At 42.6% G+C, this 24,186-nt stretch overlaps 1 protein-coding gene across 5 annotated transcripts in view; it reads left to right on the top strand.

Moving 5' to 3' along the window:
• FGD3 (FYVE, RhoGEF and PH domain containing 3) overlaps nt 1-12,281 on the top strand; it is a 92,454-nt gene extending 80,173 nt beyond the window's left edge. For 3 of the 5 annotated variants that reach the window (XM_066557915.1, XM_066557916.1, XM_066557918.1), the window contains exons 16-19: nt 2,727-2,849; nt 5,142-5,294; nt 6,796-6,936; nt 10,879-12,281. In XM_066557915.1, the coding sequence (XP_066414012.1) occupies nt 2,727-2,849; nt 5,142-5,294; nt 6,796-6,936; nt 10,879-11,103 (642 nt within the window). In that variant the 3' untranslated portion in view covers nt 11,104-12,281. Of the gene's footprint in view, nt 1-2,726; nt 2,850-5,141; nt 5,295-6,795; nt 6,937-9,200; nt 9,294-10,878 lie in introns of all 5 variants that reach the window. The other 2 variants (XR_010784365.1, XM_066557917.1) reach the window with 2 other exon arrangements.
• The last annotated feature ends 11,905 nt before the right edge of the window (nt 12,282-24,186 follow it).

Below are 24,186 nucleotides of genomic sequence, written 5' to 3'. Positions count from 1 at the left end.
AAAAATGTTAGTTGCAGCTTCAGAAAATATGAATTTTTAGTGCTGACATCCCTTTAGTACAGATCAGTGAGAGCACAAGCAATACATTGTGTGGTCAACAGCTTCACGTGCAAACCACTTGGTGGTAGTGGTGGCCAGCACACTGGGAGCTCCTTCCTGTGCTTCCCCAGCTTGCCTGAGAGGCTTCTGGGATTTTCTTCAGCATTCACGTTCACGCTTGCATAACCAGACAATGAAGTCCTATTGCAGGAAGGATCATCTGCTTGTCTATTGCATCATGGTACCTCTTTGCTGAATTCTCTTGCTGCTCTGCACTGCTAGTGCAGGTTATGCTCAGACTTCTGTATGCAGGAGGAAATGTGAGCCTGTGGAAAATGTCTTACACACAGTCTTGCCAATATAATTTTGGCATGTAGAGAAACAAACTAAAAGATACAAAGTACAAAATCTGCTATATAATTTAAAATTATTTTTCACTTACAGTTAGCATTTCCAGAAACACTTGCTGATTGCAACCCCATTGTGGGTTGCTCCAGGTAGTTAATTTATAAATGGAAAATACACCTCTAAGAGCATAATGAGAAGGAAAAGAATTGAAACTGCTCTGTAGCTCATGCATCTGCTCACGTTAGAGTCTTGTCAGACTGTATTTATGAGTCACATGAACAACATTGGGGCTGAATTTCTACCTGCTAGCCCAGACAGAATGAAATACCTGGCACAGAGCAGCTGTGGCTGCCCCTGGATCCCTGGAAGTGTCCAAAGCCAGGTTGGACATTGGGGCTTGGAGCCACCTGGGCTAGTGGAAGGTGTCCCTGCCCAAGACAGGGTGGGACTGGATGGACTTTAAGGTCACTTCCACCCCAGACCATTCTGGGACTGCGTGATTCTCCGACTGTATAGCAAGTAATAAGTAATGGTAACAGCAGCCTTCTAAACCCCCTGCTTTTCTTGCTGCTCCTACCAGCTTTTTGGTGATTCTCCCCTGCATTTCAGAAGCAAATGGAGGCTGCATAGTTCACTAAGTTCAAGATGTCTGCTCACCTAAGAAGGCCTGCCATAGGCCTTCATCTTGCAGTCACATGAGTTGTACCTCTTGCTGGGATATATGCTATTTTTCCACCAAAATTTTAAAATTCAAGGAAACTGTCAAGATTTAGAGAGTTAAATGCAGTAGAGTAAAAGCAAATTAGCAGTCAAAACAGCCTAGTCTGAAAGAAGTAGATCCTGGCTCTGAACAGATTTTATGTGTTTTTTCCAGTCAGACTTAGCAGCTTCAAAACAGAGTTGGGTATATTGAGAAAGGTGAGAAATATGGCAATTATTCAAGCTCATTATTATCAAGATGCTGAAGCGAGGGTGGCTCTGTGTTAGCACCTCCTTTAAAAGGCATCAGCAGTAAATAAAGTAGCTTGTGTAATAAATGACACAGTTGCAAAGTGATTGTTAAATTTATCTAGGATGAACAATGTGAGTTATAATGTGTATCCTTGTTTGCTACAAAAGCCTCTTTGTTCAGACCATGTGTTATGAGTCTGTGATAAAGTCACCTGAGCCATCACTGGGTGGCACGAGGGCACTGCCAGTGCGGGAAGGTCTCATCTTTTTCACAGGAATGGAAAGGGATTTTTTTAAATTCCTTTTCAGTGTCAGTCGTTAAATAACATTTTGTTGAAAGTCTTTCTTTTATAATAGCTCTCTGGAATTTGCCAAGTAATAAAGACTTTTTAATTTTTATTATTTTTTTCTGCAGCTACAATAGCAATGTTTCAAACTCTTCTGTTCTCACTGTATTCTGACAATGTTGAGAAATACTGTGAAATGTTGCTGGCATTCATCAAACACTTAAAGACATCTTTATATGACATGTTGTATTTTTGTGATCTGCACGTTGGCATGTTAATCATAGAATCATGGAATGGTTTGGGATGAAAGGGACCCTAAAGATCATCTCGTTCCAACCTCCACCATGAGCAGGGACACTTTCCACTGGACCAGGTTGCTCAGAGCTGAATCCAACCTGGCCTTAAATACCTCCAGGCATGGGAAGTCCAGTTTATGCTGGATCCAGTAATGCTATTCAATTTATCAGGAAATTGTGCAATAAGGTTTGCTGAGTGACTTTAGGTATTGGCTTGGATTTAGAGGCTAACCTTGCCTGGCCATCTAGACAGCAGGTCCCAGAGAGTGCAGGTCCCTGGCAGAGGTGTCCCTGCCTTCCTGAGGAGCCTTATGCTTCATCTTATGCTGGGAGGGAGACTAAGAAAACTTCAAAATTAAGCATTTGAAGTTGGGTGGTGCAAAGTCCACTCCTAATACATTTACTTCTTCAGTCAAGCCATTTTCCCCCAAATCTTCACATCTCCTTCCCACCAAGAGAGGGAAGTTTACAGCGCACTCACAAAGTCAACATGCACCTTGAAAAAGGAAAGGGTGAGTGCTGGAAGAGAAGTTTTCTTGAGATGCCCACCTTGGCCATTCCTCCACCTCTGCGCTGACAAACAAGGAGAGGAGATTGCTCCATGGTGGTAAGGAGATGAGTGGGCAGAGAGGGGCTGAGACCACATTATGTCCTCCTGAGATCCCTGATGGTTGAGCCAGCCCTCCAGCTGAGGCAAGCAGCAGAGTCATGCAAATTCTTTCCTAAAATGTTGTGAACCCCAAAGAGGATCTATGAACAATGTTGCCATTATTTTTTAATCACATACTTGTACTTTTAATTTCAGAGTGATTCCTCCAGGAAATCTTCCAAATCCAAGCGAGAAAAAGAGAAACAGTCTTGTAAGAGCTGCAGCGAGAGCTTCAACTCCATCACAAAGAGGCGGCACCATTGTAAGCAGTGTGGGGCTGTAAGTATCCCAGCGTGCTCAGCTCTTGGGTTTCTTCTGCAGAGACCATAGAAGACAATTTTTTATTTTATCAGTGTAGGGGCTAAAAGACATCCTGGTTCATGGCAAGTCATTGACAGAGCAGGTTTTTCCACTTGCTTTACTCTCTGGATATCAGGGGGGAAAGCAGCAAAACTGGTGCAAGGGTCCTAGTTTGTGCCGGTTTAAAGGCAAATTCAGTGCCTCAGTGGATAGAAAGAAAGGTGGTGCTTTTTGTGGGGATGGGCGTATATCTGGGGAGGGGGTTGTAGTTTGTTTGCAGAAGCAATGGCCTTTAGACAGCCTTGCTTCACCCAGACAGCAGCTCTGCTAAAATGAACAGTTGAACATGCAGTATTAAAGATGGTATTAAGCTATTAGAGAGCATCCAAAGGAGGGCAGTGAAGATGGCAAAGTGGAGCCATGTGAGGAGCAGCTGAGGGCACTTCTTCTCTTTAGCCTGGAAAAGAGGAGGCTGAGGGGAGACTCACTGGGGTCAACAACTTTCTGTGAGGGGAAGAGGAGGGGCAGACTCTGATCTCTTTCTGTGATCTCTTTCTAGAACCCAAGGGGAAGGCCTGAAGTTGTGTCAGGGGAGGTTTAGGGTGGATGTTAGAAAGAGGTTCTTCCCCCAGAGAGTGGTCAGGCACTGGAACAGGCTCTCCAGGGAAACAGTCAAAGCATCAAATCTGCCAGAGTTCCAGGAGATTTTGGACAACACTCTCAGGCACAGGGTGTGACGCTTGGGGATGCCCTCTGTGGGGCCTGGAGCTGGACTTGGTGATCCTTGTGGGTCCCTTTCCACTCAGCATACTCTGTGATTATTCGTTTCTTTCCCTAAAGAAATGTTGTGCAAAAGTGTTTTCCTCCTGCTTGAAAAACCAAAGAAAATCCATCCCAGAGGCTGGGTTACTGAAGGCCCTTAGCCACCTCCCCTAGAGCCATTTATCAATGCCTGAATTCCCTTTTTTTCTTCTGTAAATCAGCCATGGCCAAGATGAGATGGATTTCTGCAAAATTATTTGAAACCTCATTCAGTGTTCCTAATGTAACTAAGAGTAATGTTATTTAAATAACGTTAGTCATTTGAAGTAGAGATAAATTTTCAGCTGCAGAGAGATCTAAATGTATAGTTAAAGTGTTAAAGGAAACCTCAGTCTCAGCAACTGAAATTAAATTGTGGAGGAGGCATTTCTACCCTAGAGTTGGGATTTTCAGTCTTCTGGGTTTGCTTTTATTAAATCATGAAATACACTTCTGGGGTTTAAAATATCCCATTGCAAAATCAGTGCTACTAAAGAAATGAAATAATGGCTTTCCCCCAGGAACAAAGGGATAACAAGAAATATAAAATGAGTAATTTATCATTAAACCATCATTTTTGGTGCAATGCCTTGTGGTGTGGCAATAGCATTCGAATTAAAGAAGTTAATTTTTCTGAAGGAAAGACTATCATATTGCTAAAAATGCTGTCTTGCTTTTGTTTGGGTAACACTTCCTGACTTCAGGCAGTCCTCCTCATATAGTAAATAGAGTCTTGCAGTGAACCATATAACAACATATGTGTGTGCTGTGGGTTTTTGGTTATTATTGTACAGAAATTCAGAATGGATGTCCATCAGGCTGACACCCTGGAGACAGTTTGTCTCCCTGGAGCAGGTGTATTAGGGACAAATTTTTAGCATGAAAACAGGTTCTGGAGCTGAAGATCCAGCATTGTTTCCAAGCACTGGTTCCTTGGGCCCAATGTGCTATTGCATGCGCTTGGCAGCTGAGACAGATCAGACAGACAAATAATTTTTATGGATAATATATATTGGACTATGTTCTTAAAATAGTTGGTACTTTCTGGATTACTCAGTTCTCCAGGATGTCCTTGATTGATGAGGAATGTCAGCCACTTTCATTCTGAAAATGAGTCTTTCTTAGACCATTAAAAAGCACTAATTGCTTTGTCAACTTAAGCTCTTTTTGACTTATAAAAGCTTGTAAGAAAAGGCAAAAAAAGCAAAGTTGCATGATGTTAGTCATACAGTATTTCCCCAAAGACATAAGTTTTCCTTAATTTGGTATTTTGGTATATGGCATGGGATCACAAGCACATTAATTATTAATGGAGGTAGATATAGTGAATATTCTATTGGTCTCTCTATCTTACATTTACATTAGCTTTCATTGAATTTTGCTTTACTAACAACCATTCTGTAAGTCAAATTCTTTGATAAAGGATTGTGCTTTAAACATGACACCATTAAACACATCTGTCTGTTACAGGTGATCTGTGCAAAATGCTCTGAGTTTAAGCCACTTGCAGATAACAGCCGCCATAATCGCGTGTGTAAAGAGTGTTTCCTGCAGCTCCCAGCAAGCCCCTGCAGCCCTGGGGTGGAAGCAGTTGGGGAACAGAAGAAAAGACTAGCTGCAGAGGTACAGTCTTTGGCTAAGAAACCTTGTGAGACTCTCTCTTTTTTTAGTGTATTTAGTAAAAGCTAATCAAATTTGTTTTCTTTTCTGCCCACCATGGTATTTAATCCTCTGACCTATAAATCTTATTGAACATGCTTGCAGCCTGGATGCTGTTTGTAGATGGTAAGCATTCATCATAGGATGCTGATTACACAAGGATGCATACAGGTTTGGCAGCTAAGGTTCAGCTTCCAAACTTACAAAAAAAAGGAAAACCCTCTGACTTCTTTTTATTATGGTGTATTTCCAATCTTGAGCTGTGCATAGTAACTTTTCAAAAAATAAGATCTGTTTTTTCACTTTTAATTCCACGTAGCAACTCTGTTGCTTGGGGACTTTGACAGTTTTGTACCTAAACACGTCCAAGATCTCAGCAATAGGGGGGGTAAAGCCGCAGGTCCCCCTTGGCCTGAGCTGCTGGGTCTGCAGAGTGCAGAAGAAGTTCTGGATCTGGAAGCTGACCTCATCAGAACCTTCAGATATGGTATCATGGTCTTTACAGTCCCCTCTGACCCCAGCCATTCTGTGATACATGCTCCAGCTGTGACTACAGATTATGAGCTCTTTATGGGTGCCAATACAGTCTGTGATATCTCATGACAAACTTTGCAGCACTATTTCAGTAGGAAAAGTTGCAGGTGCAAACCTGCACCTACACAGGAAGAGAGAGCCCTGTTGATCTGAAAAGCTGAGAGGCAAACCAGTGAAATGGGACCCATGGCTTTACTTCAGAAAGGAGATTACAACAAAATGCTGTAAAAACCCAGGGAAAAGTATCATTTTCCCCTCCTCTACTCAGGCTGCTAGTTTTTTTGTTAAATCTTCAAAGGATGAGGTAAAATGCAAGAAAGCCAGTGTATAGAAAGAAAAGTCAGGCTTTTTCTTTCCCTTCTATTTACATTAAACTTTCTTAACAAGCTTAGTAGAAGCTGAAGAGATTGCCACTTAACAAATGTTATTAGCAGCTGCCAGAAATCTTCAGAAGGCTTCTGTGCAAATCCTAATGCAAACAGGAATTTTGATTTTCTTTGCTTTCTATGAGAGCCCAACAATTTCTTCAGTTTTGTTTTTTGCACTCTGATTTGGCTCCACCATGCACAAGAGGTTCTGTTAATAAACCCTTTGCATTAATTTGAAGTCATCTCCCAGCCTACTTTGCTAAGCAAGAAATGAGGTGCATCATCTTAATTACCATTTTCAATTTACTGGGTGGAAGTTGAATTTAGCTTCATGTCTGCTGGGAATGGTGGTTCAGCCTCTGCCTCTGTTGCATGGAATTGTGCTATTTCTTAATTGTATATAATAATTATTAATTTCTTATTTGGTTTTGGCCTATCCAACATTTGCCCTCAAGTATTATTTGACTCTGCACCACTTGAGTATTTTATATTTAATTTTAACTATTTTGTGCACTTAAACATAAATGGAAACGGGTCTGTTTTATTTTTTCCCCATCATCCAGAAGCAAAGCATCCTTGTGGCTGAAAACAGCCTCTTCAGCAGCTACCTCCAGTTCCTTGAAAAAGGGAAGACTTGGACCAAAATGTGGGTGACCATCCCCAAGAGTGAACCTCTTGTTCTGTATCTGCAAGGAAGCAGCCAGGTAAGATGGCATTCATGAGGGCTAACACACAGAAAAAGAAAAGCATAAGTTTAAACATGTTGAGCTGAGAAATGGGTCCAAGGATTTGGCTTGGTTTCAACAACAGAACTGAATTTCCTATTCTGGATAGCACAAAACCTCAGAGATTTTAGGTTACCTTGTTATCTGTACTTACTGCTGATACCATTGTGACCAAATATTAAAGCTCATTGCTTTTTCATTCAATTTTTTTTAAAAAAAAAAAGAGGACAAAACAAGGATAATTAGGTTATGCTTTACCTTTTTCAAGGTTTTATACAGGTGTAGTCAAGGGTTATATTAAGCTGTCATTAGGGAAAGCACTTTCCTGTTAAATATATAGAGCTGGAAAGGAGGCTGGATATTGCAATTGCTGGAGCTGCTGGTTCAAGCTTTTTTTTTTAAACCTAGTTCTGGATTGATGGGATAGAGGAATTTGTGAAAATGTAGATGTTCTTCAGCCTGAAAAATTACAAAACTCCTTGTCATAGCATCATGGGGTTTTATCTTTAATTGAAATACTTACATTTATAAAAGTTTTTTGTCTCTAAATACACTGTTGAAGCTAACTAGCATTTGTGTGTGATGAAAATCAAGGGATAGAAACATCTATATCCAAACCAGAAATATCTGTTATGCTTCCTTAGCACTGAAGAACAACAATGCTGAAAGGAGATTCCCCATATCCAGTTTTGCATTTGGCATTTGACACATTTATGCACAGCTTTGTTTTATCTCCTGTGTGGGATGGAAGTAGTAATGGAACTGAATTCAGCCAGCAATTACCTTGCTGTAGTTGTAGCAATAAAAAGGTTTTCTTTTTAGTAGCATCTGTTTGTGGCTAGGATCAGTCAAGGAAATAAATTTTCCCTGTGATTTTATAAAGCATTTCAGAGTAAAGCTCCCCCTTTATCTGATTGACAAATACTACACCTGAACCGTGTGCCGCTGTTGGCCTTGTAAAATGCACAGCTATTTGCAAAGCTCTGACATGAACTTACCTGAGTGAGATGTGCAAAGGCTTCCAGGATAGCTGGAAAAGTAATGGATTTTGAAGAAATATGAAGGGTAAAACTAGTATAGCTAGAGCTGTACTAGTACATTAGCTGTATTTATGTATATATCGGATATATAGCTATATTTATATATATCAGATCAGGCTTGATCCAAGAGAAAATTTTGCTTTATAAAGAGAAATTTTTCATTCATCATGTAAATGTGATTTACTTTTAGAAAATAAGGGAGTAGCTAAGTTTGAAATTGATCTCAGGGTTTTTTGAGAAGTTTGGTATTTTTGGTTGCCTGTTGATCCTGTTTAGTAGAAGCTTTACCTTGCCCTACACTTAACTCTGCTTGCCCTTTTTTGGTTCTGAAGATCACAGGAGTCTCTCGATGACTTGTGTAAGGTTGGGGTTAGATCATGAGTGGATAAAGAGTAGAGTTTGGGTAGAAAAAAACATGGATTTTCTAAGCCCACTTGGAAGTAGGAGGCGGATAATGCCATTGGTGGGTCATTGTTGTCCAAAGGGCTTATACACTGCAAAGAACTGTGCAGTGCCAGAGGCGTGTCTGTATGCAGGGGTGCCTGAAACAGAACTGCCTGTCTGGTGGCACTGAGTATTCTGTTCCCAAATCTTAAACCCTGGATGTTGCAATGGCTGTAACAAAACAATAAATACATGCTGTTCTAATGACCTAGATAAATAACCCATTTGTGTTGTGCCGCTGAGAGTCAGGATGAGTGCACAGTGCATGTGACTGCTGACTGTATTACACATCCACTAAATTTTTATCTGTCACTCACACTATCTGAGGAAAATTATTGTAATCAGCCCTAAAGTGAAGTTCTTTCAGCACTGGGTATTTTGGTTTGATGAAATACCAGTATCCTGCAGTTGTACTATGTTGCACACAGAAATTTTTTTTTTTAAATACAGTCCAACCAACCAAACCCTGTAGGCTCTTAAAATGAAAACATGAATTTCATCTCTCTTATAAGGCCTGTAAATCCTACTTACATGCTCAGTATAAGGCTGGAATTCCTCATGGGCGCATAATAGCTGCTGGATTTGCTGGGCTTCAGGTAGGAGGAAGGGCTCAGCGGCAAAGGACATCCACAGATGCTGCTAGTCCCAAAGAGAAGTCTGGATTGGGGGTGGGGTATTCCTCAAGGCCAAGTGCTTCACCTTTACCTCTCAGTAGTACAGCTTTTCAGAGATAATGTAAATCCCTTCCTTTTGGATCAGGCAGGTACAGACAAAGTGTCAAGGGCAGCATATTAAGGGAGGATGCAAGACCAAAGGCAGACTGCTTAATTTGCCTGTGTCTGCACATGTTGGGTAGGTGCAACACATACAATTCAAACATCAATTTGCTCCAACAGTGCACTTTGTGGCTACAAATAATATCATTTGTCATTGTCATGGGCAACCTACAATTTTCCATTTGACAACTCTAAATGTCTACTCTTCCAAACCAAGACCAGTGAAACAGGCATGGTTGAGCATGCATGTGCTCTTGTGCATTTGTGTTCATCAGTCTCATGTTTGCTTGCTTGAACAGTGCCACGTGTGCAGGAGCTGCTCTGTACATGCCAGTTCTTCTGCATGGGCAAGACCTTCCTGTTTTTAGGGATGTGACTGTGGTTTCAGGGAATAGAAACTGTGCTTCATTTAGGACAACTAGTTACACTCAAATGGGAACTGAGTGTAACTTCAGTGTTTAGCCTAAAGCTGCCTTAAATCTCGTTGAACAGTGCTTGATCTTCAAGCAATTGGACTCTGGCATTTTTGCATTACAATAACAAGCAATAGATGAATAAATCAAGAAGCCTGTATTGATAAACTGTATTAATAAACTGTGATACATTTTTGACTGTATTTCTTGCCAATTTAGTTCATGAATGTGTCTGCATTAATGTGAGCAGTTTTGATACTTTAATTATTTTAGACAAAGTGTGGAGAAAGTAGGCAACTTTTTTGACCATTGTTCTCAGAGTTTTGGTCCTCTTCCAGATTTACCAAGTCATCTGCATTTGGTGTGGGCTGACAAAAGAATGACTTTGCCACTTCTCTGTGGGATGCTTCGTTAGCTTTGGTATGGGGCTGCAACACAAGCAGCTGCTACAGAAGGTGGCAGCTTTGTACAGATGCTTGATGCCTGTGTGATTCAGACTTCAGTTTGGGGACTCATCTTTAGAAACACTTTGCTGGGAGCACTTGAAGAGGTTGCTTGGCCATGGCACACCTTGCCTTGCTAAAATATGTCTTTCTTGAGAGATTAGGAGAGGAGTTGGTTGATGCTCAAGATGTGACTGCTAGAGAGCTGTATTGATCCTTAGATGTGTGAGTGAATCTGGCTATGAAAGGATGGTCAAGAATTTTAGCACTGGCTTTCTTGACATCTCTCAAAAGCATCATAAATTACTGAAAATCAAAAATTGTCTTTTCTGTCAAAGACTTTTCCCTTGCCCTTTAGTTGCCTTGGTATCTCGCAGGGTCCAGCTTTGCTTAATTGCTTCCTTTTAACCAATCCTACAAAATATCCCATGATGTTCAAAAGGGACAACATCAAACTCTTCTAGGCTGGGTGCCATTGCCTGTACCTAATGCAGAGGAAGTTTTGTAAAAGGCACGCGCATAAGTTACATGAAATTATATGAAAATCCCTGGCCATATTTACTGTGAAAGGAAATCAGTGACGTAAGAATAAAGCACCACTAAGTCATTGCTTTTTGCTGGTTTAAGCTGAGCAGTCGGTATTGCCTTGTCCCCGCTTCTTTCATTGCAGCGCTGAACAAGGAGCCTGGGACTGCATCTGTGTGCTTCCTGCAGTGTGTGCCTGCTGGCTCCATGCAGTGTACCCCCCCTCCCACCTCAAACTCCCTTTGGTCCTGAATCCTTACATTTGTTTTCTCTCCTTTAGGATGGACGAAGCCCACGTCCAATCCCTCTGCCTGGCTATGAAGTCAGTTTACCAGGTTCTGGTGAGAAGTTTGATCTGAAGCACGTTTTTAAGCTTTGCCAGTCCCATCAAACTCTCTATTTCAGTGCAGAAGATGAAGAGCTGCAGATGAAATGGATGGAAATTCTCACCAGAGCTGCCAAAGGAGAGACTGAGGATACAGCTGAAGGGCTCAGCAACCCATAGAGCAAGTTTCATTTAGTTTCTTTCCTACATGCTATAAACCATCACTTGAATTTGGTATTCATGGCACTTTGGAATCTATATGGCTTTATATTTTCATGTGTCTGCATAGGAAGTTCAGTGGTTTCTCACCTTTTATTGTACATTTTTCAAGTACAGTAGTTACCTGCCATATATTATGTTAAAGAAAGAAGTAGTTATAGTTGGTGGTGGTGTCAATGCTGGTTTTAAAACAAAAGGCAAGGAGCAAAGCATTAATTTTAACGAAGGTAGTGGAAAATCATCAGTCTTGTTTTCCTAAATGTATATTTTCCAGTCCTTTTGATTGCTGTTGAGTGCAGGATGTGTATATTCTGTGATTAGTTCTATAAATGCTGCCTTTTAAGTTAAATGTTGTAAAGGCTTGTGCTGGCCACTGACATTCCATTCTCTGCCTCGCCCTCCTGGTAAGGTCTTTGTGATGTGTGAGCAATGTACTGAGTATTTTCCTGTTGCTAAAACCATGTCTCTGCTGTTTTGAGATGAGCTGTTCAAATGACAAATAGTGTAGAAGGGACTTCTAAAAATGACTGCAAGTGGTGCAGAACAGAACATTAAGAAGTCTCATTGATTTTAAGCATTTATTATATCGATTGCTTTCTTCTGGAAACAATACCTTCCTTCCTTCTATTGGAACCCATTTTGATGTAAGTGAACAAACATTTTATACTGCAAACTGGGTTATGATCAATAAACAAAAACATTTTTAGTACGTACAATACAAAAAGGTGACTTTTTTGTTGTATTGGTTAATTTAAGTGGCCTAGATTTTATTTATATAATTTGTAAATAATGTTTCATAAGTATTTTAAGAATTTTTAAAAGACCTCAGCTAATTAACAGGATTTATTACATAGTGTAAGAGATATTTGTATGAACCGAATTTGTAATTTAATTTTCCTGTTCACCTGTTTTTGTCTTATTTTCAAACATAAATGCTTATCTATTTAAATAAAAATTCCTGCAGTTAACTCCTGAGCCAGATTTCCAAGGCACAGCAAAGTTTAGGTCAACATTTAATATAGATTAAAAAAAATTATAAAAGTCTAAAACAAACCAAAAAAAAAAAGGCATGTCTGTTCCTAGTCGTAGTAAGCATGTAGTATCAATCAAAATGAAATAAAATCTGTCACAGTACTGTATTTTTAAATGGTTTGGTTTAACTTTTGTTTCCTCTTCAGCCTTGTACATTTTCTGATATTGACAGAGAGGAAGAAATGCTCCATACAGACAGAGTTTTTTAGGATTGTTGAAAATTAGTGATATGCATCAGTGAGTATTTTTTGGACCTACAGAAAAGGACTTATCCTTGTTTAGGGTTTGGTTTATTTTTTACATTGGTGAATAAATCATATATCTGAAGTCCATGATGATAAAAAATTATAGGCCATGTATTTGATTATCTACTGGAAAATTTTCTTGAGACTTGCATCTTTCCTCCCTATCCACCCTCTCTCAACAGTCTACACAGAAAAGATTTCTTGAAGAGTAGCTTTTACCATGAAAAGGAATTTTTTCCAGTGTGTGTTATTTCTTCTCCCAAGCTTCCTTGAAAATGTAATGATGTAGAGTGCTTGAAAATTTACTCTTTTAGAAACATTTCTGGTTTGGAGGTGGGCTTTTTGTTTGTTTGTTTGTTTGTTTACAATGTGCTAGCATTCTCTCATTCTATGATTTTAAGCAAATGAAGGGAAATGTGCATAGTGAGTACATTAACAAACCAACATGCAGCAATGCAAAAGCAAAGTACCCTCAGAGAACAGCCCTAGGCTACAGAATGCTGTTGTCGGAGAGTCTCTCTTGGTCGGCATTGATTGACCAGCACAAGGTCCCAGAACACAGTGCTGCTGTGAAATCACAATCAAGCTCTGAGAAATCACCACACATCTCGGAAGGCTTGTCCTAAATTTACAGCAGGATCTAATCTCATCCAGATCAAAGGCTGGAGGGTTAGGACCTTTGTTTCATTCTCCTTCCTCATCTTCTCTCCTTTGGAAGGAAGTAGGAACTCCCAAAGCTGAAGAAATAGGTGTTGCTGACAGTATTTGTCATAAAAGCTGTAAGCTTTAGACTTTCCTTTGTCATAAAAGCTGTTCTTCTTAGCTCAGCCTGCTTCTGTGCAGAGGGTTAGCACAGGGATTAAGCATCCCATAAATACTACATATGCCTTCGTATTAGTGCATAAATAAGATTTAAGCCACTAATAGCCCCTTTCTAGCTCTTCATAGAGCTGAATTATATATGCTGGCCATGATAAGACCTGAGAAAAAAATTTAATATGTGGCTGCAGCAGTTAAGTTCAACCAGGGGACTGAATTTTGATTAAGTGGGGATTAAAAGTACAATACCCATAGCTGCGGTGTCCTGAGCACATTTCACAAAATATGCCAAAATCTCACAATAAGCCAAAAACCTTCTCAGTGCATGAGGGATGTGGCCTGTGGAGCTGCACCAACAAATCTCCACTCTGCTGCTTGCAACCATGAACTAAAACCCACCAGGTCCTTCTGACTCTGCCTGTCAGGTCAACGCACTGGACCCTACCTGCCAGATAGACACAACATTCTTGCTCTGAGCATGGCTGGTGCAGAATTAAACCAAGCTGTGGTGCTCTGGGCTCTCAGGCACTGCAGGATGCCAAAGTTCTGCTGTGTTTGGGAGCTAAACCTCACAAATCTTGAGAGAGCTTTCTTGGTCCTTCCTGTCAACAGCTGGATAAACCTTTTCTTTGCTTCTCCAGGAGCTGCTGTCTCTCTCCAAGGTGCCCATCATCTCTCGCCTGAATTAAACTGATGTCTGTCATTTTTTCCTGCATTTTTTTTCTGTAAATTGGCAATCACAGATAAAGGGTTTGAACAACCCTGGATTTCTTTCAGGAAGATTTCATTAACAAATCAATTAGCTGTATTTAATCTCATTCCCACAAATTTTTCATTCTGAGTGTTTATTTATTAATTTTCCTATTAAAATGTGGTGTTATGCCTTCAGAAAGAAGAGCTGGTAAAGGCAAAAATACAAAGAACTGGCAAGGGAAAAAGGCAGTGACAGAGCAGACAGATGGGGCCAATATCCAATTATTTATTTCTTTCCTAGAGGTGAGATGCTTGTTGGTGAGTGGCTTATTTTGTAGATGGTGAGAAAGTGAAGTGATCAGGATGACAAATGACATTGAACTACAACTCTGAGAAACACAGCATTCCAGAAATTATCTGGATCCAGTTGATTCACCTACATCATCTCCACCTACATTTGAGCCTTTGGTACTGTACAAGCAATACCTGAGCTCTACCGCTGTCATCTTTGAGCTTGGACAAGACTCACTGTCAACACCAAGACTACACAAAATCAAACCAGTCAGTTAAGAGGTTTTATTTGAAATCAATGTCTCCATTCAAAATCATGAAGAAGGAAGTTGTGTTTTTGCTAAATGATGTGTGACCTTTTAATATCTCTGGCCCCAAATTGCTCACGGGTATCTAAAGGATCAGGGGTATTGTGTCCAGGGTCCATCAGGGTCAAAGTCGGCATGGACAAATCTACTAAGAAACAGGAAAATTGGGAAATCTGCTGTGTCTGCTGCAGACCATCAGCACCAGGGAATCTGGGCCAGGTTTTCACAGAGGCAAATGGGACTGATCCATTCAGATGGACTATTTATTGTTCGCCTTAATATCTTATAAAAAGGCTAGATTTCAGTGTGCTCATTTGGTTTACTCATCTTCCAGCCTCTGTTGGCTATGATGGGTTACACAGGGTTCATTGACTGAGGGTTTAGGAGAACTAGTGCCACCATATCAATGCCTGGTTGTGATCAAATAAGGGTTTTTGCTAAATCATAGAATCACAGTATCGTTTGGATTGGAAGGGACTTTAAGATCATCTTGTTCCACCTCCTACCATGGGCAGGGACATCTACTATCCCAGGGTATTCCAAGCCCCAGTGCCCAACCTGGCCTTGGACTCTCACAGGGATGGGGCAGCCACAGATTCTATGGGCATCCTGCGCCTGGGCCTCACCACCTTCACCGGGAAGAATTAATTTATTTCTTAAATCTGAACCCCATGAGTCCTCACGAGGTGAGCACAATCATATACATGTGTGTAAAACTGCCTCTAAAGGTGATGCAAGGGAGGGAATGTGAATCCCTGATCTTTTTTTTGTTGTGTTTTCATGGAATTCCTTGTCACTGACAGATGCTCACAGCTTCTTGAGAGAGAAAGTTAACAAAGCTGTGAGTTTCTTGTTTGATGCTGAAGCTGCTCAGAGAGATAAAATACAGTAGAGCAGTGAAAATGAGGGATATGTTTTTATGTCCATTATAAGCATCTTCAGAGATGGAACAAAGTAGTCACTGTGTGCTGGAGCACACTGGGACTGTGTGTATGTCCTTCTCCAACACTGATGTGGAGATGAGGCTTGTGGATTTGGGAGAGCACACAGCTTAGCCAGGTGAGGAACCTGTCTCCAAAGCAGATGTGAAGGAACATGTGTGACTGCCAGCTGCCTGATGCTCAAAGATATCCCAAGCTAGAGATGGCCTGCCCTTTAATAACCCCTTAGAGGATTTTTGACCTAGAACTTAGCCAATGATATTTTTCACTGTAAATTCTTTTTTCTTTTTTTTTTTTTTTTAATATCCATAATAGCTTGTGTCAAAGAATTCTGTACCTAAACCCCACTTTGGCTAGAAAGCTTCTTCCCTGTTTTGAAGCTGTAGTGCTGGCACCTTCCAGGTCTAGCCTGGGAAGCAGCACTGAACAGCTTCCCTGTAACCTTCCTCAGGACCCTGAGGTTGCACAGAACTCTCCTGCATGTTCCCAGGTGTCTCTTTCTGTAACTAAAGAGTCTGTTTCTTTGTTCCTTGCTGGGTAGCTCTGATCACATTTGTTTCCCCTCCTTGAGTCTCTTTTCTTTGGCCACACAGGACATGAGGTGGGTCAAGGGCAGATGCTGGGGCAGGGAATTTTTTTTCTCACATTTCTGTCCCAGACTGTTTATATCTGGGGCAAAGAATACTTGAATATTCTCTCTTTTCAGCATCTTGTGCCATTTTGACTGTCTTGAACAATAGTGATGTGCCAGGGCTTTGCTGGTGGGCAATACTTCCCTTGTTCAGTCCCTCAAGCCAGCTGGAAGAAGAAATACTAACCAATATCAGTCCAGTCTGTTTTGAAGTTGATGCTGGACATGTGTACGCATATCCTTCAATCACTGCCCTTTGCTAAATGAGCAAACTAACAATGTTGCAGAGCATCTGTGCAATTAGATTTGAATGCACCACTTAGAGACCTTGACAAATCCATTATGTGAACTGAAAAGTGCAAAAGGTTAAAATAAAAATTGCTTAATAGAATTGCAACAATATAGTATTTGCAGGGATCCCCGTGGCAGGGAGGAATGATGAGGAGGACTCCATCTTATCATAAGGCTAATTAATTACTTTATAATACTATATTATCCTATATTATATTACACTATATTACATTACATCTAAACTGAATCTGCCAAGCACTCAACTGCACACAACTGCACAGCATCTCGTGACTGTCAGCCAACAGTCCTGACACACACTCACTTGGCCCTGATAGGCCAAGGAAACAAAACACCATCACTTTGGGTAAACAATCTCCATATTGCATTCTACTTTTACACAAACACAGGCACAGCAAATGAGATAAAAATAATTTTTCCTTTCTCTGAGGTTCAGAGAATGTGAAACCCAGAAATATTCTTGGGAAGAATTGTGCCTTGCTTTTCTCTGTGAAGAGAAATGTGGCGACACAACAATCCATTTAAAATTTCACAGAGGAAATGCAGAGCTGGGAAAAGTACTGAGCATCCACCATAAAATAAAAGAAATCTTTATTTGCTAGAATGGACACTGGGCAGCTCCTTGGCTGGTGTAAATGGGTGGATTTCATTACAGCTCACTGTTAAATTAGCTGAGGATCCAACCATATAGCTTTGTTTGATCTATAAGCATTTCTGCTTCCTACTAAGATTGAGATAATCAGCGATTTACAGCACAGCTTTTGCTGTCCCTAGATGCACAGGAAACTTGAGCAGGATGTCCGCTCCATATTTGGAGCCAAGACCCAGCAGGTTTGCATTGGTCTTGGCTTGCAAATAGTTAATGTTCTCCCTCTACGGTGAATTTCCTGCCATTTCTCCTAGCACAAAGAAAACCTGACACTACAGTATTATTCCAATGGCTGCTAATTTTTTTTTGCGTGAGAGATCAATTTTGTGTCAAATTTGTGGCAGGTTAGCAATTCTTCCCTGATTTCTGAAGTATGCAGTAGGTTTAGGATAATAATGCATTTCTGTAAGTCTGTAATGAAATTGTCACTCAGGAACAGCACACTAACGCTTTACTATGCTCCTTAGAGAATGCTTCCTTTTGCTGTTTTGAAGGGATAAAAGCAAATCTAATATGCACCTCATGCAAGGGTCTAAAGCACTTGCTGGTGTCACATGAGCTCAATCCTCTTCTGAGTTATGCAGATCAGATCCCCAGATTTGATCACATGTGCCAACTTCACCACACCAACCTTACCAAGGCACCGTGGTTCAGGACAGGTTCTGAGCCGGTTTCACCAAGTGAGTGGTGTTTCTCTGAAATGAGGGAAATTTACTTGATATTCACCAGGGTATAGAGCAATAGGACAAGGGGAAGCAACTGTAAACTGAAGGAGGGCAATGTTAGACTGGATATTAGGAATAAATTCTTTACTAGAAGGGTGGTGAGGCCCTTGCACAGGCTCCCCAGAGAATCTGTGGCTGCCCCGTTCCTGGGAGTGTCCAAGGCCAGGTTGGATGGGTCTTGAAGCAGCCTGGGCTAGTGGAAGGTGTCCCTGGCAAATGTAGGGGGTGGAACTGGATGGATTTTAGGATCCCCCTAATCATTCTGTTTCTGTTTACTTGAGATTTATAAAATATAAAGCTCATCTCTGGTAGAGAATGACCAGGTATAGAATCAATATCCTGACATTTGTAAAAAGTAGATATTAGGAGAAGGAAATTAATAAATTAATTTGTAAGGCCATGTCTGCTTAACTGGAATCGTGCTGATTAGCCCCAAACAATGCTGGAGGAGATAGCTTTTGTGAGTGTTCACAGCAACATTATATCTTGGACTGAAGACACAAATGGTTGTTCTCAGAGTGTTTTGTTTTTCCAAGCTACTGACAAACAGAATGTGTATTGATGCCACTTGGCCTGTCACACTGTATTTATTCATTTCTATAAAAGAAGGAACAAAAATGTTCCCTCCTCAAATTAGTTTAGCATTTTCAGGCTCGGATGGGATATATCTGCTGTGTTTTTCTATACTATGGCACTGGACTGCACTTAATGGTAATACAAGAAAATAGTTCCTGGCTGCGGCCCCAAGCTGAATCCACCATCTCCCTAACACCTACTAGAAATAAGGAAAACACGCTGGAGTTTGCAGCAAGCAAGCAGGTCACGTGTAATCAGCCATGAGCCATCTTTACATGAGCACAGCAGAGCTCTGTGCCACTGATAACCCAGGGGAGTCACTGGAAGAGCCAAAATGGAGCTGGGCATGGGCATACAGCGTGTCCTTGGCAGAAAGGACTCTCCAGGTCCCTGCATGCAGTATTCCCTGGTACAGGACTATGGAGGAATAGAATGTAAGAAAATAAAGATGATAGTGCAGAAGGTAGTTTCACACCTGAGGAGTTGCAGCTGTACTAATCACCAAAGATTAGGAACAGGCCTGCCCTTAATAGGCCACAGTTGTGTCCAATAAGAAGACAAGTGCTACAAAAGAGTGGGTTAGCTGGTTGAGGAGAGAGATGGAGTTTGTTAGTTGTGTTGTGAAGGAGTTGGTGCTGTGGGGAGATGCCTATGAAAAATCACTGAGGAGGTATGGGAGCTTCACAATATGATGACAACAGTTGGTGGCCCTGATATGATTCTGACATGATCCTGTGGTGATTCAGGTAGTGAGCTGTAGAGAGAACAGTAAGGAGGGGATCCTGTGGTGGTTTGGGAAAAAGGACTTAAATATTAAGCAATGTGATCCCAAGGTGATTCAGGATGACGAATGCAGGCCTAAGAGAAATAAGATGGTGGAGTCAGGCAGACCAAGAGCCTGAGAGCCTAAAAATCCAGATGAGCTATAGCCAGGCAGACCTGGGAGCCTAGAAGTTGGGACAATGTATGGGATACCACCTCCAAGAAGAAGAGTGCTGGATATGAGGAGCAGACGCTACACACTTTGCTTATTTGGTGCATTGGAGCAAGCCCCATGCCCCCTGCCAAGGTATGGCCGCTGTCCAGAGGGGACCCAGGACAGTGCCAGGTTCCCCCTGAATGGCAGTGTGTGTAGCAGGACACAACGGGAAAGTTGCTACTACATGAGCAGACAATATGTAAGAGAAGTTTTCTAAAACCGTATAGTGGCCATCTCCACAGTAGCCTGATGTGATTCAGGATTGGGCTGTAGGGCGAGGTGCAGACGGAGATGGAGCCCAGCGTAGCACTGAGAGCAGCTGGGGATGCTGCCTGGTCTGGGTCTGACAAATTTTGACACCTGGAGTGCAGGTGAGCTGCTAGAGACACAATGAGAAATAACATATGGTTTGCTAAGTTGCTGCTACATGAGCACTGGAACAAAAGCAATGAGGAACTCTGAGAGGCAGAGCCAGAGCTGCACAGACAACATGTAAGAGAAGCCCTCTAAAATTGTATAGTGGCCATCTCCACTGTAACCCGATGTGATTGGGGATGGGCTGTAGGGCGAGCTGGAGATGGAGCCCAGCGTAGCACTGAGAGCAGCAGGGGAGGCTGCCTGCTCTGGGCCCGACAGATTTCGACACCTGCAGCACAGGTAGGCGGGGGACACAATGGGAAATAACATATCAAGTGAAGAATAGGTTGTTTTATCTACATGGGAAACAGAGCAGGGCAAGAGAGGCTTGCAGTGGCCAACTAATACAACAAAGAACTGTAAAAGGAAGAAGAAAATTATTAAAAGAGCAGTTGGAGCTGGGGACAGAGTAGCTCTATCATTCAGTATGGTGTATTCGTTTGCTGATGAAACATATGCATTTTGTTTGTGAATTGCAACTATTAATCTTCGATTAGGCATAAGTGTAAAAGTTTATATTCCATAAGCCTAAGTACACTTGACAGATACTGGATCGATGTTGTTCAAATTGTATAGCTATTGATAAAACTATGTAACTGTTGGTTTGTTACTATCCTAATACATAGCCTTTAACTTATTCTTGTGATTGCCTTATAAGTTGTACAGCTATTGATATTGTCAATATTCTAGAAGTGTAAGAGTTTCTGATAATATGAAATGTAAGTTTGAGTAATAAATCAAGGTCAGCACACAGACACGTTCCAGAGTTAAACAGAAATTACACAAAAGATGATTGTACTGGGTTTACTATCTTTTGCAAAGGGCCCTGCAAAAGACAGTAAACACAACATTAGTTTATGAAAAGCCTTAGGTTGATGTTCTTGCTGTGACATGTTGCCTGAACATTTGTATACTGTTAGTCCTAAGTGAGATATGTGAATATGTTATAATATCAATTTACTCAAACATATCTTTCCAGAGATGTTGCAACTTTGTAATTAAAAGAAAAGGGGGAATTGTGGAGGGATGGAATGTAAGAAAATATAGTGCAGAAGGTAGTCTCATACCTGGGGAGTTGCAGCTGTACTAATCACCAAAGATTAGGAACAGGCCACAGCTGTGTCCAATAAGATGATGAGTGCTACAAAAGAGTGGGTTAGCTGGTTGAGGAGAGAGATGGAGTTTGTTGGCTCCACTGTGAAGAAGGAGTCAGTGCTGTGAGGAGATGCCCACGAGAAATCACTGAGGAGGTATGGGAGCGTCACAATATGATGATAACACAGGACCAGGTTGGTTTCTTCCACACTGGAGAGCATCACTCCTCCCTGCTGAGAGAAGCCACACTTTATTCCCACATCTATCATAAAATCACAGAATAGTTTGGATGGGCAGTAACCTTAAAGCCCACCTCATTCCACTCCCTGCCTTGAGTGCTGTGTCCAGTTCTGGGCCCCCCAGTTTAGGAAGGACATGGAGGGGCTGAAGCGTGTCCAGAGAAAGGCAACAAGGCTGGTGAGGGGTCTGGAACACAAGTCCTGTGAGGTCCAGTTGAGAGAGCTGGGGTTGTTGATCCTGGAGGAGGCTTATCAGTCCTCATCACTCTCTACAACTCTCTGACAGGAGAGTGTAGCCAGGTGGGGGCTGGGCTTTTCTCCCAGGCAATCAACATGAGGATAAGATGACACAGCCTTAAGCTGCACCAGGGGAAGTTTAGGCTTAACATAAAGAAAAGATTGTTCACAGAAAGAGTGCTTTGGCATTGGAAATGGCTGCCCAGGAAGGTGGTGGAGTCACCATCCCTGGAGATGGGTAAGACAAGACTGGACGTGCCACTCGGTGCCATGGTATGGTTGACAAGGTGGTGTTAGGTCATAGGTTGGACTAGGTCATCTCAAAGGTATTTCCAGTCTAGTTAATCCTGTGATACTGTGAGTGAAACTTACAGCTGGGAGAGGAGGAAGAGGAAAAGTCGGGGGCAGAGTGAAGCCATCTCCCTGGGCCGGCAGCACACCACTGATCCAGTAATGGCAACAGAACTGACAACCCACCAGATCATCTCATGTCACTTCTAAAGGTCACACTTTTCTTTCAGCAATCTAATTGTTGAGTTTTTAGCTATCACACCTGTGCATGTGTGATCTAACTAAACAGAAGCTGAGGCTGAGAACTAATATTCTCCTTTTCAAGAGTTACAGAACAAGCAACAGAGTCTGCCGAAGGCTCTGAGCAGCGTAGGTAAACCCGGGAGTCGCTGCCTGGGTCTGAGGGGCTGATGCTCAGCTGAGCCAGCCTCAGCTCCTGAGGCTCAGAGAAGAAGGGAGTGGCAGCAGGGCCAGCCAGGAGAGGAGAAAGGGGATCAGCTTGCTGCTGCTGGAGGGCTGGAAAGCTGCCATCACCGGGCTGGGATCTGGGAGCATGTCCTTGTTTGGGTGGGCAGTGAGTGGCAGGCAGTCCACGTCTGGTGCCTGCAGCTGTCCAGGCAGCTTTGCTGGGGACTGTCACTTCAGTAGTCTTGTGCCCTTGGCATGCCTCGGGCTAACTGATAACTAGGATTAAAAGAAAGGCAATGTCTTAGGGCAGTTTAGTGAACTCCAACAGTTAAATAATCCCTAAGAAAAAGCAGCAAGTGTCTGGCTGAGGCTGCATGGCTTCCCCTAATGCTCAAGGTGAAACCAGCAGTATTAAAAATTATGAAAGCACTCACCTGCAGCTAGGGAGGTGCGTGATGTTCTGGGGTGTCATGCCACAGGGCTGCCTGTGGTGTTCCAGGACATGTGGAGCAAAACCAGTGCTGTTGCTGATTTGCTTACAAAGCAAATCTGAATGCTGCCATGAGGTGAGTGGAATTCAGGTGCTGCTGCTTAATTTTCTTCTGTAAGTGCCTGTAAGGAAAGATTTGACTTGCTTGTGTACACTTGTGTTCAACTTGAAATTGTAACAGCAGCTGCAGGGGTAGTGGCTTACAGAAAAAACTACTTCTCTGTCTTTGGTATTCCTCTGGTTTCACCGGACTTGACTGGAGGAGCTTCAGTTTCTTTTTGACTTAGATTGATTAATATTTGGCATTACTAGAAATACAAATCTAATTCATAAGCTGCTGCAGCATTTTCAAAAATGCTGGCGTTTTGCTATAATGTGACCAAGCATTGCTTTATGAGTGTGGTTTAGTGGTAGAAATGGAAATAGCAGTCCCTTATATCTGCAATATTCCTGAGGCCTCTCTGTCAGGTAAACTCATAGGAAAGAGTGCTATGGACAGCAGCACACTGAGCTGTCACCATTTCATGTGGGCATGATCTTGCTCTATTTGACATTTCCAGAAGAGCCTTAAGAGGTTTTTTAGTGTATTTGGATTTCGAGTACCTTGGAATTCAATCTCTCTAATCTGTTCCTGCAGACTATTTTTTCCTTCTAATTCCAGGTGAAAAAAAAAAAAATGAGAAGGTATAACAAGTGGAGAGAGTGTGAATAGCTGCAGTGCTTGGTGTGGGCCCCAGACTATAGGCTCAGCACCAACATACAGAGCTTCTTCAGCAGAGCCAGTTGTTACTCCTCTTGTTTTCTGTGGACACACAGTGCAGACCATTAAAGGCCTCTTTTGGATCCACTGCCAGTGTTAGCAAATCAAGGATGTCAGCAAACACTGCTGAGACCCAGACTCACTGTGGTAATGCTGCAAGGGCAGTACGTGGCAGGGGAGACATGGCCAGGATGTGACAAGCACAAAATGACACACACAGCATGCACAAGGCACTTGGGCTTTGCCAAGTAGCCTGTGCATGTTTGTGTGTGCCACCCAGCCCCGGATAGGATGATGGATCTGGGAACCATTCAGTGGGCTTACTTGCAGATCCCAGTGAAAACAAGCACAACTTTGTAGACCATAAACTGGATGTATGTGAGAGATTCTGCTCCTGGAATATAACCACATAAAGATCAGTATACAGTGTTTGCTAGACTAGACCCATGAAAACCAGACTGAGGTACCTGAGGCTCTGCAGGCTTTGAGCACCAGCCTGGCTGCATCGGGGGCTGATGGCAGGCAGTGGAGGAGGACAAGCAGAGGGTAGGTTAGGCAGGGCGGGCAGCGAGGGCCAGGCAGTCTCTGCCCGTCCGCGCCTGGCCGCTCGTGGGGCGCCGCGCGGGCCGGGGAAGGGCCAGGACAAAGCCCGGGGCCGTCAGGGGACGGCGCTATCCCCGGCCGCGAAGCTCCGGCGGCGGCCCGGCTGCGCCAGCCCCGAGTGGCCCCTCCTCTCGCCCCGCTGCCCCTCCTCCCCCGCCCCGCGGCTGTCGCGGAGGGGCCGCGGGGCGGGCGCCCGGCGGGGCTCGACGGGATGGGCCGTGCCGCGCTGCTCCCCCCGGCCCGGCCCCGGCGGAGGGCGGGCGGGTGTGGGTGCGGTGCACCTGCCGGGCGGCTCGGCGCGGCGGG

Source organism: Molothrus aeneus, chromosome 12 (assembly GCF_037042795.1).
Source record: "Molothrus aeneus isolate 106 chromosome 12, BPBGC_Maene_1.0, whole genome shotgun sequence".
NCBI lineage: Eukaryota > Metazoa > Chordata > Aves > Passeriformes > Icteridae > Molothrus > Molothrus aeneus.
Note: the sequence above shows the minus strand (reverse complement) of the source record. Positions and strands in the feature narration are given on the sequence as shown.